The sequence below is a fragment of the Chroicocephalus ridibundus genome, chromosome 2 (genome assembly GCF_963924245.1).
Source record: "Chroicocephalus ridibundus chromosome 2, bChrRid1.1, whole genome shotgun sequence".
Taxonomy (NCBI): Eukaryota; Metazoa; Chordata; class Aves; order Charadriiformes; family Laridae; genus Chroicocephalus; species Chroicocephalus ridibundus.
Window position 1 is genome coordinate 110,297,376 of NC_086285.1, and position 15,607 is coordinate 110,312,982.

The 15,607-nt window shown below is 36.7% G+C and overlaps 1 protein-coding gene across 1 annotated transcript in view; it reads right to left on the bottom strand.

Annotated features, from left to right (window-relative positions):
* Positions 1-15,607, bottom strand: part of LOC134511851 (cadherin-7) — an 82,608-nt gene that overhangs the window by 33,577 nt on the left and 33,424 nt on the right. The window contains exons 3-4 of the mRNA XM_063326461.1: positions 9,370-9,664; positions 1,969-2,088 (exon numbers count right to left, since the gene is read on the bottom strand). Coding sequence (XP_063182531.1) covers positions 1,969-2,088; positions 9,370-9,664 — 415 coding nt within the window. The remainder of the gene's footprint in view (positions 1-1,968; positions 2,089-9,369; positions 9,665-15,607) is intronic.

Below are 15,607 nucleotides of genomic sequence, written 5' to 3' on the forward strand. Positions count from 1 at the left end.
ATTTTACCATATATTTGTTTTAACAATACCCACTTCTAAAGTGTTAGTGTAATTAAGAGATTTTTTATTATTAATGGAAATAATGTAATATCTGAAGTAATTTTTGTTATATCTATTTGATGCTCTGCATGCAATTTGTAGGTAATTGATTTGAAATTAAAAGCTCCATGTTTTATCCTTTCAGTTTTGTTGATATAGATCAGTAAATAAATGTGTCTCCTTAAAAAGTGATGACTTTATGAATATTTCATGCTCAGTATACAGTACAGCCGCTAACTCTGATTTCCAGAGAATCATAGAATCATAGAATCATAGAATTGTTGAGGTTGGAAGGGACCTTTAAGATCATCGAGTCCAACCTTTAGCCTACCCTGACAAGAGCCACTTCTAAACCATGTCCCTCAGTGCCCCATCTACCCTTTTTTTAAACACCTCCAGAGATGGTGAATCCACCACCTCCCTGGGCAGCCATTTACTCCACCAGCACTTAGTGTCAGCAGCAAAGGAAACATAAACAAACTAAATAAAGGAGAGGCACATTGGGACACATATCTCTTCATCTGAAATTTGTTGAATGTTTAGAGTTTTATTTCTTTCTTCCCTTATGAATGCAGGACTTGTCATTAATCATCTCTGGGTTGAAACATTTATTTCACAAACAGACTATCTGGTACTAAGTCACTTGTTTTACAAGACATGTTAAAATAAAATTAGCATACAATTTCAAAATGTTATTGTTTCTACATTGCTTTTTCTGGACTGCTTGTTTTTCTGTCATAGTTAAATTGTCAGGCAATGTTAACCAATCATTTGGAAGTTAATTACCATGCACACAGGAAATTTGAGTATCACATCAAAGTGAAAATCTATGCAAACATTTTAGCCTGAATCTTCAAAAATTTTTATTTAGCAGAAAGTACCATATTATTGTTGAAAAGCTGTCTGCAGTCATTATTACAATATACTGTACATACATATACATGGAGAGAGAGAGACAGAGAAAAACTACTATAAATCATACAAGTGGGGAAAAAGAAAGTGCTATCTATCCCTGCTGAGGATGGACCTCTTGTAATACAAAGATAATTATAGTACTTATTTCCACAAATGTAGATGTTGTTAAATAGTGTGACCTTTTGGTCATAGCATTAGGACTCAGGTCCGATTCACATCACAGATTGTTTACAATAAATAGAGTAAACAGTTTGTTTCTCTTTTGTCTCAACTAGTCTGTCTCTGAAATTAATATTTGAACTCTTCTCCATGTTGGTGTAAGTGAAAGCTCAGGCACCAAACTGAACTGAACTGAGCTGAGTGAGAACTTATTTTCCTGCTTTGTGAAATGATACACTAGAAAGGGTAATGTTTACTAAACCAACAGAGGATTAAAGGTTCCATCTTGTTGTGGCTTAAAATATTCACAAAATGTAATCAAATTAGTAAAAAAAAAGTTCAACCATTAATTTGTTTTGAAAGTGGCAGTATAATATTATATCAGATAAGGATAGGAAGCACAGTGCTTTCTTCTTCAAACAAATAAAGAAAATATATATTTACCACAACAAACCTTCAGTTTAAAACATAGAATGGAGCTGTGATCATGCCGTAAATCTATTGTTAAGGAAATATGGCTGTGTGACATTTAGATATTTCTAAAAAAGATGTTGTCAAAAAAGCCTTGGTCACAGCATCTTGAAATTTTCATTGATCAGAAAGACAGCACCAGGAAGCAGACCAGGAAACTGTTAGATTGAGAAAATAAAAATTCCCCTTTCCAGCAATGCCTGCTTGTGACATCGCTCAGGTGTGCGGTTTTCATAATTCATTCTGAAGAATAAGAGATTAAAAGATCAACAAAATCCAAATGTATTCAATTAGCAAAGAGACCACATTAATAAATTTCTAGCAAGTTTTAATGGACGTTTTCTTTTTTGTCAGCATTACTGCAGACAGTTTATGGAAAGTTACCTGTTTTTGGCTCCACAGAAAAGTAAGGTTGTCCTTGCAATATGCTGTAAACCACTCGAGCGCTGTTGCCATAAGTAGGATCATCTGCATCAGTGGCTGTCACTTGAACCACAGAGGTACCTGCAAAATGTTTAATGGACTGTTGTACATAAAAGATCCAAAAATCTGAACTACACTTATACAACATGCTCTGCCAATATATATCTGTAACAGTGAGAGGTGGGTTTTTCACTACCGTTCATCATTTCCATGCTGATCCAGCTTAGAGTATAAGGTCCTCTTTGTGAACCAGTAGTATCAGATATTACTGAGTTCCAGCTTCCTAAATAGTCTCAGCCTTTGACTCACAGCAATAAAAACCATCTCACTCAGTAGCTTGCCATCTCTACCTCTGCCTTTGGTTGGTGGAGGTATGTGAACAATATTTCCTAAACGATGGTGATGCCTGAAGTACACTTAAGTAAGACATATCATAATAGTTCCCCTTTGAAAAGAAGTCTGCATGCTAAAATTGTAATGAGTAATTGGAGATTTAAATATACATGCATATAAGCATTATATATTTTGATAATTGTATATATATAACATTACTTTTAGCCTATAAAATTATTTACCCTTTTATAAAAAGATGGATGAAGAGTTCCTGTTTCATCTCAGAAAAAAAAATGGTGAGAGCTGTCTCTAAATTTCTTTAAAAATACTCATTTCCTTCAATAATCTGCAATACCTTAGTATCAGTCGTGGCAATAATCTGTGGCATAAACATTTCTTAAGCAAGAAACGTCTCTATGTTGACAGGAATAAGAAAGCAAAATGTCTAAGTGGCTAGAAAGAAAGATATATTTTGTAAAGATATCATTCTATTCATTACGTTCTCCATGTCAGTTCCCATTTGTTTTTGTTCTGTACAGCAGCTTCCATGATGTATGCTGAGAGCAAGATAAAACAACACTTGGGAGCCAGGACCTTGGCCATGGTCACCAGCCTTTGATAGCCAGAAAGGATTTTTTTTTTTCTCACTAGCAGATTGTCTGGAACATTGAGACCTTCCATTGAATAGCCCAGGGACCCATTTGGAGGTGATGTTGCAAATTAATATTGTAGCAATTTGGCAGAAGCCCAGTAAAGGTCTTCAATGGAGGATCAGATTCCTTCATAAACTGGATTTAGACACAAGCATTTGTTAAAGAGAGTATTCATTCTCCAAATGAACACATTTTTAACATGCGAAAATGAGAGCAGCAAGTCTAGGAACCACTCCTTAAGAACAAACTGCAGTAACAGCTGTCCAGCGTGAATTTAATATAAATTGTATTCTGGTCAGTTTTATTTGGATTTTTTCAGGAAGTGGGTGGGACAAAGTTCTGTTTGAAATAGTACATCCCCCATCCATTTTCCTCAGCTTTTTAATTCTCAGTTAAGGCATGGATCAAAAATGGGTCCTGGGACAAGGCTGCAGTTTTGGAGAGAAAAAGGATTAAGTGCAGCCCTCCATAAAATGGTACAGATTGCAAAAGATTGGACCTGTTTGAGAGAATTCTGACCAGAAATGATCGTTCTTAAGACAACTTTATTCACTTAAGTTATGGCCTAGCTAACCCACATTCTTGGTCTCTCTTCCTGAAGTATCCATGACAAAGTATTATGATTGCAATTCTATTTTAAATGCAATTTTTCTCTCTTGTGAACTGTCTAATATTTTTGGACAGGGAAAAGGTTATTCTGAACCTGAAATTTCACGTGCAACTATTAAGTAGATGGAAATTTTAAAAAGAAAATTGGTAGTTAATCCATCAAGTCATTTATCAGTTATGGGACTTAAAATACATCAATTTTCTGTTCACCAGTAACTAAGAGCTTTGATTCAGTATGTCAAACTGATTTTACAGATTACTCTATAATGTAATTTCATACAGGGACCTATTTTAAACTTGCCAGAGTCTCTCCAGCTTTTGAGTACAAGGGTATCATAATGACTATTTGACATCCTGTGTTCTTTCTGAAAGTCAGGCTTACCACATTTACAAAGTCCCTAAGCCCTGCCAATGAAGCTTACAATGTCTGCAAATATTGGCAAAAGTGCTTATAAACCTCACACACAGTTACATCTTTGCTCCTTCCTCTTGTTGCTTTCAAGGACTCCAAACCAATACAAGATCAAAGAAATTACAGGCTCTGTAACCTCAACACAGACATTTTGGAAATCCTACAAGCTTAGAGGCACTTCTTTGCTGTAAAAATCTATTGATGTAGCAAATAAACCCTCTGCATTGTGTGAGATGAATACTGTCATTATCTGAATGTAACTGGTTCTCTCCTAAAACACATAGTTCCTTTAGAAAAATTTTATTTTAGGTAGAAAATCTAATACCAAATCTTTATGCGCTTGTCCCACTGGAGTGCAATTAGCAACCAAAAAAACAATGATACTTTTCTAGTCCCCTTGTGCTAATCAACTTCTCTCAGCTGGGGGAAAGATCTTTTAAAACAACTGCTGTTGTCATTATTTCTTTACTAGTTGCACACAAAAAACTTTGAGCTTCCAGCAGTCCCATGCCAAGAGGGACACTTCTGCACAATATGTTTTTTAAAAGAATATGCAAGCTAACACAAGGTATGCTAACTATGTGAAAAGCCCTACATGTAAAAAATCAGTTCCAAGGAAACATAATGCATGGAAAGATCAGCATGTGAAGTTTCCAAAGATTTTTCCAGAGGAAGCAGATTTCTCTTGAAGAATAGTAATTCCTTCAGAGGATGATCACTGCAACACAGAGCTGTCCTAATTACTCTTGCAATAGATTGATGTCAAATTCATATGCTTATTTTCCTCAAAAAATTGTAGAATAAAGCTCTATGAATACTTATGGGTAGTCAATAAATGCATAGGCTGAGGAAAAATGGGTAGTTCCATCGCAGTTCCAACTAAGTCATCTTACAAAAGGAGAGTTTGTGTTTCTGCACTGAAATTAAGTCTTTCTTTTATTCCGGAACACTTTGCCCTACCTCATAACACAGGCGGTCAGCTGTCATACACGGGTCCAAAATTAGGACTTAGAGGTAACATGGGACAGTCAACAAACGGCATCACATCTTCACTCCATCCAACAAAATGAGTGTCCCAATAAATCTTGGTTATGGCAGCACTATTCAGAGCCCTAGGCTGCAGGTGTAAACAGGACACTAACTTTACCTCAAACTTTCATTAGTGACTTGGTATAACCTGTAGCTTCACAACTACAACTTTAAATATTTCTTAGAGTTTGTTTATCTGATATGGGTTGAAAAAAATAAAAGGGTTATTTACTGAAAAAATGTTCTTCACTCTCAGATATGGATTCCTCTCCAATTATTTTTCTCTATAATTATGTCTTTGTAGCAAAGTTTCAATATCAGTCCATTAAACAGAATTCTACATGTAGCAACTTCATGAACTTCCTCAGCAATTACAGCAAATACTGAGGGAAAATCTGTGCTACTAATCAAAGGGCATTCCGCATATTTCTTCACTGATAATAGCTAATAGCACACTGAAGTTTGTGTGGCTGGCACAGATTTCTGGGGGTTTTTTTTTCAAAATGTTTAAGCTATCATTCTTAACCTAACCTTTAAGCAGTAATCTGAGAACTTGACCTATTTAAGTTCCGATATTAGGGCAAAAGGAAGGGAGGAGTTTTTGCAGAGAGGATCTTAAGTTTAGAATGTTTTTTGTACTTCAATTTATGCAAGCCAAGATTCAGCAATGATTCCAACACGTTGCAGAGATCAACCTTTTCTGTGATAGAGTCAGATACAGGTAAACTGGTTGCTGAAGTTTATTTTGAGTTGGAGGTGCTTCAAAGGGATCCTTTTTAAATCTGAGTTTACTGCTTTAGAAACCTCTGCACAGAGCTTTTAAAAAGCTTGCTAGCAACTTCTGTAGTATTTTACCAAAGCTTTTAAAGGACTTTGCATGAGAGATTCTTGTGCTACTTCTGTTTTTAACATTGGTGAAATCATTTAAGGGAAAACTGGTTTCTAAAACAAGATGAACATAACAAATGCTTGTTTTTGGAACTGCACAAGCCTTTATCAATTGAACTGTAGCTACATTAACAAATTAAAAATAGACCTTTAAAGGCAGTGAGCTATTCAAGGCATTAACTGATATTAATTAATGATGTGGAATATGTGTAATACACAAAAAAATTCCATGACAGCATCATATTTCTACATGATATCAGCTGCTACTAGAAATACTAAACACCTTTACTATCAAGTTATCCATAATACCTGCTTAATCTTTACATGCAACAGCCTGGCCTGGTTCTGCTCTGGTATTCCTGTGCTTCTGCCACTGGCCCTCACGCAGAGCTGGTGCAGCAGTGCCTCCACAGCCTTTCCCCTCCAGGAGTGGGAAGGGGGAGAGACAGCACCTGGAGGCAATTCTACCTTCTCCACCTCCTCCCTCTCCTCCCACAGCCACCATAGGTTTCCTTCACTTGGGTCACTACCCGCTTGTACCGGATTTATGCATGACATAAAGCTTTTTTTTTTTTTTTCTTTTTTTCCCTTTGGTATAGAAATCAAATGATTTTATCCATCTCAATCAGAAATAAGTTTGGCAAGAATGTAGTTATGCTTGTGCTGGGCAACAAGCAAAGCTCTTGATATGTCTGGAGAGTAGAGAAGATTAAACAAAACCAAGACGATGTTGGGTATTGGAATTTTTATCCTCAGTTCCCTTGGCAATAAGCCAAACAGATCTGTATCTCACATCAGCTATTTTTCTGGTCAACATCACAGGAACACTCTTCTAATACTCTTTTAACTATAATTTTCAATCTTTTTGTTTGAAATATAACACTGCTAGATTTTTTAAGTAAGAGACATACTTTAAAAAAAAAAAAGCCCTATGATTCTAAGACAAGCTATATCTTTGAGGGTTTTGCTATGAACAGATTTACAAGCCATCAAGATATTTATCCTATCCAGGATAATCAATATAATTGGGCCTGACCCAAATATAATTTGAACCTGACCCGAAGTCATTTCAAATAATAGAAAAGATTGACTTCAATTAGCCTTAGATAATGTCCTAAAATATTTGTCAAATAAAATACAGAATCATTATACTTGCATAACCACCTTTTAGGTTAAAGGTTATAGTTCTCCTAGCTTTATAGTTAATTTGGGTTTATAATCCTCTGATCTCTTTCATTTTGTGTAATATCCAATTAAAAATCCTTGTAGGATATAATTTTAAATAAAATAGGAGAGAGATACTTTGTTTCTTCTTAATATTTCATGAATGCTCTAGGTGATTAATTAAAAATTGTGTTATACGAATTAACTATGAATCGATGTGACTATGTAAGACAAGTGCCACACAGGCATTTCGCAGTAATCCTTAATTCAGTAACAATGCAGTATTCAATAGTTGTGTGATACAAACCATGAAGATATTTAAAATGTACAGTTTCAGGAAGTTCATGAAAATGAAACCGCCCTTAGTCAACACAAATCCCTGAGAGTGCAAAAGTCTCAGTTAACAATTTTGCGCAATATTCCACCTAAGTTAACCGTGTATTTGGTGTTGCAGTCTGTATGGGCTCTCCCATACTTTTCTTTCAGTTGTTTATGCGGTAAAGATTCAGCAAAATATGCAAAAGCAGCTCATTTTTAAAAATAGTCCTTATGTTTTCCACTGCACATTCTGCACACCCCACAGATTGATTCCCAATATATTTTTGGAACAAATGGAGCACGGGTGTGGGGTAGAGGCAAGGGTTTGTGTGTGCAAGTAAACCTCATATATCTGTAGTAGCTGTTCATAGGTCAATATGCCAGCACAGGACAAGACAGAGGTAACTCATGCAAATGGGAAATGTGGAGATATTGCACAAGACAAAGGTGCAAAAATTTAATCATTGCTGTATGCTACAGCTCACTTAAATAACCTAATTCTAAAATAAAACACCAATTTAAAATAAGGATATATTTTTTACAGAACATATTTTTGAAGTGCTGAATATTTAGGTTTTATGGTCTTAGATTATCTCTGTTTTTCCAAAGCACAGCAGTAAAAAGTTCTCAGCAATGCATTATGACTCATCTCCTCCCTGATGCTCCCCAAAAGGCTACTACTATTGCCTCTTCAGTCATCCACATAGTGTTTGAGTGACAATGAACAAAAGCCAAGTATCAAATGAGAAAGAGTGTCTATGCTTACTGCTTAGTAAAATAAATAAATACAAAACTCATTAGCAATGTTTTACTTATCTCTTATTGGCTCTTAAGCTGAGTTTCAAATATAACAGCAATGTTGACTAATGATCGCTGCAGGGCACTTAAGCAGGAAAGATTCTTTTTCTCTCTCAAGATCTAATTTAGAGGCATTTGACGTCCAAAAATACAGGAGGTGATAGTGAGGAAACTATAGCAAATTCTATATGGGCGATCTTACTGTAAGAGTATCAAATTTTGATATGGTTTAAAATCAGTCAAGCAAAGAAAATCCTAACTTCATTCACTCTCTTAACCTGAAGTGAGACTTCCCATATGCATATTTCCACTGAAGTAGATTAAGTTCTTCTGGTTTTTTTTAGCTTTATGCTTGCATTTCTGATTTCAAATTAAAGGAAAATTTACCAAAATATCTCCAGGCGAAACTCCTATCTGGTCTAAATCAGTCAGCTTCCAAAGGAACACTGGCACCTGACAACAGATGAGATTTCAGTCTCTTTAAAATGAAGAGATAGTGGATTTGATGTTGAAATTCTTCCCTAATTCAAACTCAGGAAAAATTAGCATTTCTTCTTTTCCACCAGAGGGTTTGAAGCCTCTAAAAGACATTTTTCTCTGATGCCACTGGAATTTTGAAACTATCTCAAGCTGTACCTCAGTCCCTGCTGCTTGCATATATTTTCCAGAGACCTGTATTTCAGTATTAGAAAAGATATACAATAAACTGTTACTTATATATGCAACACTTAACAAAAAAAATTATGCTATGCTAAAATTATGCTATGCTATGCTAAAATTTTAATTTTTTTTTTTTAAGAAGGGGCTTTGTCTGAACAAAATCATGTATTATCACCTCTGAGTACCATAGCATAGGTGTGAAACTTATTATTGTTAATGAGAATTACAAAACAAAGCCTCTGGGCACTGGAATGAGAAATACACCATAAAATGCTTATCTGAATCCCTACATACCTATTTGAGTTTCACAACATTTTTGAAAGGGTAAATACTTAATCTAGCATGTTATTTCCAGTTAAGTCTTGAAATATCTAACTGTTGCAGGTGCCTCATAGATAATTAAGTAGCTTAGTGCGATACAGTAAAAAAATAATGAAATTTTTAAAAAGGCAATAGGAACACATTTCCCAGAACACCAACAGTGTATTTTGCACTTACCCACAGGAGACATCTCAGGAACTCCAGCAGTGTAAGGACCATCCAGAAATTTTGGCTCATTGTCATTGATGTCCTGAATCTTAATGACGAACTCAGATTCTGGTTCCACGGGTTTATTAGTCAGCCTATCTAGTGCTTGTGCTCGGAGAGTGTAGTAGGCCTGCTCTTCTCGATCCAGCCTTTTTGTAGCATGAATATCCCCCGTGTTCTCATCAATAATGAAAATGGAACTTGCCCCTTCGCCTGACAAGATGTATTTGATGGAACCATCTCCTTTATCAACATCAGAGTGAAGCTGGTGAAAAATTGATGAGAGATGAGATTAACTTACAAGAGAGTCAGTGGCATGGAGATATGTAAAAATAATTCTTATGTCGAGCAGTAGTACATGAAATTTTATTGTACTTGGAAAGATAAGCTGAATGTTTATCGTGCGCGGCATGTGAACAACCATTAGAATCTGTCAGCTTGCTCTTTCGAGCAAGATAATTTCATTCTGTCCTGAAAACAATCTCATTTTCACATGCATTTGATATTGTCTTATGGTCTTCTCATAACAGTGTTTTGTATAGCCACACATACAAACATGTGCACATATGATTACAACCGTGATTTTATTCCTACCTGAATTGAACTACATTGTTGGTTCCAGCTTATTATCCTACTGAAGGGTGAGACTTCAAACAAATATCACGATAAACTTAATGTCCGTGTGTGTTTACTCCAGTGCACGTATGGGAAACAACATACTGATTTTATACTGTTTACTGTGTAGAGGAGTAAAACACATCAAATTAATTAATACTGCCTGGTTGATAGATCGCCAGTAACTTCACTTCCATATCTTCTTTTCCATTATCTAACTTCAGAAAAATGCAGAACCTAAGAAAGGCTGAGAAGTGTCCTGGCACCGCCTGAACTACACAGTATCAAGTGTCAGGTGCAACTTCCTTAGGACTACTTGTAGCAGGCACAGAACCAATGTACCCCGGTAGGTCCAAATGTATCTTCCATTCAAATTGGAAGACAGATTTTCAGTCAGAAACTTTCTTCCTCATCACGCAAGCTATTTTAAGTTACAGAGCAAGATTCCACAGGTCTTGCAGGTCTTTTATGTTTACCGAGTCTCACCTTCCTGTTACAGAACACAGACTCAAACAATTCTCAAATACTTTTCAAACTTATATCAGAAACATAATTGATCTGGATATCACAGTAAAGTAACACACACACAATACATTTAATATGGTACAACTGAAAAGAACATCAATAAAATTCAAAGTACTTGCTCGCTTGTTAAAAGGTGGATTATTATAAATAGCTGAGGACAATGTTAAAGATGTTCGAATTCTTTATGTCTCTTATCTACTTTGTGCCTTTACTAACTCCATGTCATGTTGAGTTTGGAGGTAACACTACTGTCATCGTCATCATAATTTCCTCCACTATTTTTTTTTTCTCTCAGCTGGGAGTATCACTGAGATAGTAATCACTTCCAGAATACATGCAGAAAATTGCTATCTCAGGCATAACTTAGCACAGCTGCAAAACCTTTTCCTATTTCAGCAGGGAAGTATTCGTGATCAGTTTTGAATTTTTCAGCTGGATAAAAAGCTGCCTATTTCTTAAACATTATTTCACTTTTGCTGGATATCTTACACTTATGCAATTACAGTGCACTCTCTCTCTTTTAAGACAGAAATGGAGTCTGAGTTTTGGAATGGATCAAAAAACAAAACCAGGGTGTCTAAATCAGATTAGTTACATTATTTCAAAATGTGGTTTATCCTCATCCTGCTGCTACCTAACTCCTGAGATAACTAAACAAGCCTGAAATTTCTTTGCTAGAGTTCCTCGAACACTTAAGGTCCTGCTTCTCAGCATACTCAGGAATAGTAAATGCTGACATGGTGAGCAGATCAAGGTAAAACATATCTCACGTCCAGGCTCTTTCAAGATCCACAGCACTGCATATTCCTTGGTCCTGATGGATGGGTGTTTATTCAATAAACCATAGTTCGGTTCATCTCATAAATCTGGCAGCTGGGGCTCTTGCTGCTTTTCCAAACTTGACTGGAGAAGCACCCATCTTCCCTACAAATAAGCAGTGGGACTGTGCAAGTAAGAACATGTCTGGCTTGTGTTCAATTTTGTTTTACTTTTTTTCCTCCTCTTTTCTTTTTCTAAGACATACTTCAGGGTGCATAAGTCTCCTACATGCTACAGAAGCATTGTGTGAGTTCCCCCACATAGCCAGAATACTACAGTCTAGACTGAAATGCTGAACATCACATTACCCCAGAACTGAAGTTATGGGGTATAAAGATTCAATGTCTTTGTCTTCTTGAAGTGACTCAGTTTTCTCCATATCTCATATTTTAGCAGAGCACTGGTCTTTCTGTGGTGGCTGAGACTCTTCTGTTCTCCCTGTAAAAGTTATTCCACCTTTTGTGGCATACTTAAGGGTGTGCTGGATGAGAGAAAAGCAGGTGACACCATCATACCCAGCAGTTTATCAGGTAGAGCAGTTTTCTGAAGGTTAGAGATGTGCAAGTAGATGTCTTCAGACAGAAGGGATTCCATGTCTCAGCTTGCTGAGAGCAACATAGCATTCTCCCGTGAGGGAGAAGCCAAGCCCATCAGCACACCAGAGTGTAGCACTCACACCTAGGTCTCATGTTGCAGGGCTGTACAACCTCCCCTTCACCTTGTATTTAGATCAAACCCTATCCTGAATAACTTTGTAGCAGTGTTTTGAAAGAAAAGAGAGCTTCGGGGGAGAGGCCAGAAGTGTAAATCCTCAAAGATGCACTGAGTAAGGCTTTCACATCCCAGAGAAAGAAGAAATTCTGTAGCTTCAGCATTTCCCTTTTGCTCACTCAGTGGCTCACTGATTAACACGTTGTTTTTTAAGGAGTCCCACACTGAGGTCCATAAATCTCCTCATGGATTACACTACAGTGGCTGGTGCCCTGGAGTGAAATGCTGAACAAAAGCCACTTTTTGGAACGATGCCTTAGTAGAAAACTGCTACCACACGGATTAGGAAAGTGATTAGCAGTGACCTTTGTTACTCCAAGGTTGAGGCTCTGGGAGAGCAAACTTCTTTGTATTTGTGTTCTACTAAGCCTTTAAAAAACAACATTGGCCCATACTCAAGTTAGTAAAGCACCATTCTCTACCTACTTAACCCCAGGAAGGAGATATAACTCAAGATTTAGATTATCTTTGGCACCGTAGTACAATCAATTCTGTGTAAAGCCCTCTAAAGATTTTTTCAACATTTTTATGTTTATTTTAGTGTCAATCTGAGATAATTTAAAAGTACAATACAAGAGAACAATGCAAAAATAATCTCAGCTGACAGATAGAGATGCATGTTTGGTGCAGTCTTCAGATCACCTTTATTCCCATTTTACCCAAAATAATCCTTCCAACAGTGATCTTCAAAGTCGTTAATATAGAGGCATCAGAGATTTGCAACTAAAAATAAAATTTTTAATGCAGCAATTCTGTACCATATTTACAGTTTTGCTACTACCAAATGTGAGTTCAAACTAACTATACCTCCCGCTATTTAGTTTAATATTGTGGGAAGTAAGAAGTGGTATTTTCCTTATAATGTTGACTTTAGAAAACACTGCATGTTCTTTTTGGTGGTCATGGGGTTTTTTGTTTGTTTGTTTTATTTTTTGTTCAGTTTGGTTTGGTTTGTTTTTTTGCCTGGTTTTTTTTAGAGAAGTAGTACATTTAAGAATGAGACCTGGGATTTTTATTTGTTCTTGTGATTAATTTGGCAACAATTATATAGAAGGATATTGATCCTCAGGACAGTTGTACTTTACAGGAAGGCTCCAGAAAGCATCTACAGCAATGCCATCTACTAGCTTGTCTGTCACTTCTCCCACTTTATACAGCGACATTCACATAGGAGACAGAACTGGCAGCTCGGTCTGTAGCTGTACATGGGGACTATGACTTTAGAAGCAGACAGGATCAAGACAAAGACAGTTTCAAACTCTTGTTCCAAGAGACATGGAGGATTCAAGGATTCACTGAGTAAATCTCACCTGATTCCATTCTGGAACATCCCAGACAAATTTTCTTTCAGAAGTATTTTGCAATAAATATTCCCTTTGTGTTATGAAAGAGGAATGCTATAGATAAAGATGGTTACATATTTCCAATTCATTTCATCCATAGCCACCTCCAAGCAATATCCATGATGGTCACTCTCCAGTTTGCCTTGGCTTTCAAGTAACCTTATTCCCAGTATAAGATTCATGATCCAGTTATTATATACTGATCCTATTGCTGCTTTGTTACATTCCAAACGCATTTAACCTGAAGATTTTAAGAGTTTTGGTGTTGGGTGTTCCCTGCATTACACCATGTACAAGAAAGAGTACATGAGAACAGCAAAGGGAAGCAGCAAGTTTCTGCAGAGAGACAATACATTTTTAAAAGGAGGATAACTTTTAATGTTCTAGGAAAGTTAGCAGATAGATAGTGAACAAGTCTAATAAGAAAATTCACACAAGCCTTGTGGAAGCAGAGAGGGCCAGTGTGTATAAGAAGCGTACTTTTTTTTACTCTTTTTTGGAAGGTAATTTACTGGGTGCCCTCTACTGCCTCTGAACTCAACCCAAAAAGAGGGCACTCATATCTTATTAGGTACACTCCTAAAAATCCTCTCAGTTTTAGAAAATGCTTGTTTGGATATGTGTGAGAGAAGGAAACAGTCAGCTTCACTCAGTAGCAAAGGCATTATTGCCCTAATTCCTTAATGAATGCAATTTTGTCCTCACATTTTTTTGGCCTTGCAGCAATATAGCTTAGTATAGGGTCTTGCCTAATGCATTTATCTTTATGTGAACCCTTAGAATGAGAATTATTCTAGGGAAACCCAAATAATACATTTCCTTCAAGATCCCTAATACTCAATAGTTGATTGATTTTGCTATTTTTAGATACAGATCTGTACAACCAAAGATGACGTCATTTTGCATCACTTGCCATTGAAGTATGCCATTGCAGTGTTTTCAATAGAGAAGGAAATTTATTTTTTCCAGTAAACAGAGATACTGCACTGCATTAAAAGCAATTCATCTGGCCACCACTGATCTGTTTGAGGTCTGAATGAGAGGTTTGTTGTTTCTCCGATTTTCAGTTCAGGCTCCCTTAAAGCAGGTGCAATGTCCATGTGCGTCTCTTCTCTGTTTTTCCTTCACAGAGATCTATCTTTGCTTTTGTTCCTCCCATTGCAGAGTTTACAGGTTCTGGGTGAAGAAGAAAAGCACAGGGAGAACATGAGGAGCTGCCAGGTTTTCAGCACCAGCAGGATCACAGAGGTATGGTGAAAAAGAGACAAACAGAGTAAACACGAGATGCCTCAGTACAACTTAGCTCCATAGTTCCCTGAAACCATAAGAAATGTGCACTCATTTGCAGAAAACAAAAAAGTTTTCTCAAGGAGGAGTTACCTTGCCTGCACCCTTTCCTTTCTTGCTGTGAAAATAACTAGAAAGGGAGGAGAGGAATGAAGACTGTCTCCTCAAGACTATGCAGGCATCCATAGTTCTTTGTGATATTGAACTGATGCAACTGTAGCTTTATTCCTGTCTTCTCACCAAAAGCAAGGAGAGACTAGGAAGAAAAAAAAAGACAAAAGGAAGAAAGAACACAGAGCCAGGACCGATCTTCTCCATTTTATAACCACAGCCTACTGTCACAAAACATCTGAGAATTGATTGTAGGCGGAAGACGCTCTTCACGTACAAGATGCCCCCTTCCCCGCTTTCTGGGAAGACTTAAAAAGAGAACTTGCTGGGTCTGTACAGGCTAAATACGTAATTGCCAGAAGATGAAAGAAAGAGGGTGATTTGAAACAAATACTTAATTTGGCTATTTCTATTAAATCTTGCTCACCACAACAGCCAGGTTCTTAAAACTTCTGTTCTTGGATTCAGTATTTACTGTGGTTGCACCTAGAAGGTTTTGAAATCCCTTTTCCCCTCAGGTTATCACTGCCAGTAAATGTTTCGAATAGCGATGACTCATAAAGTACTAGATTATTTTTCTCTTCTTTTTTAAATATAACACTGTATTTGTTAACTATCAGGGTAACTAAGGGTTCAATGTTGCTGATCTGGAAAAATTTCAGTGCAAATGATAACTAATATTTAAAATTCATCACAGACAATGGAGTTAAGATTTAAGTAAATACAGCATGCACACA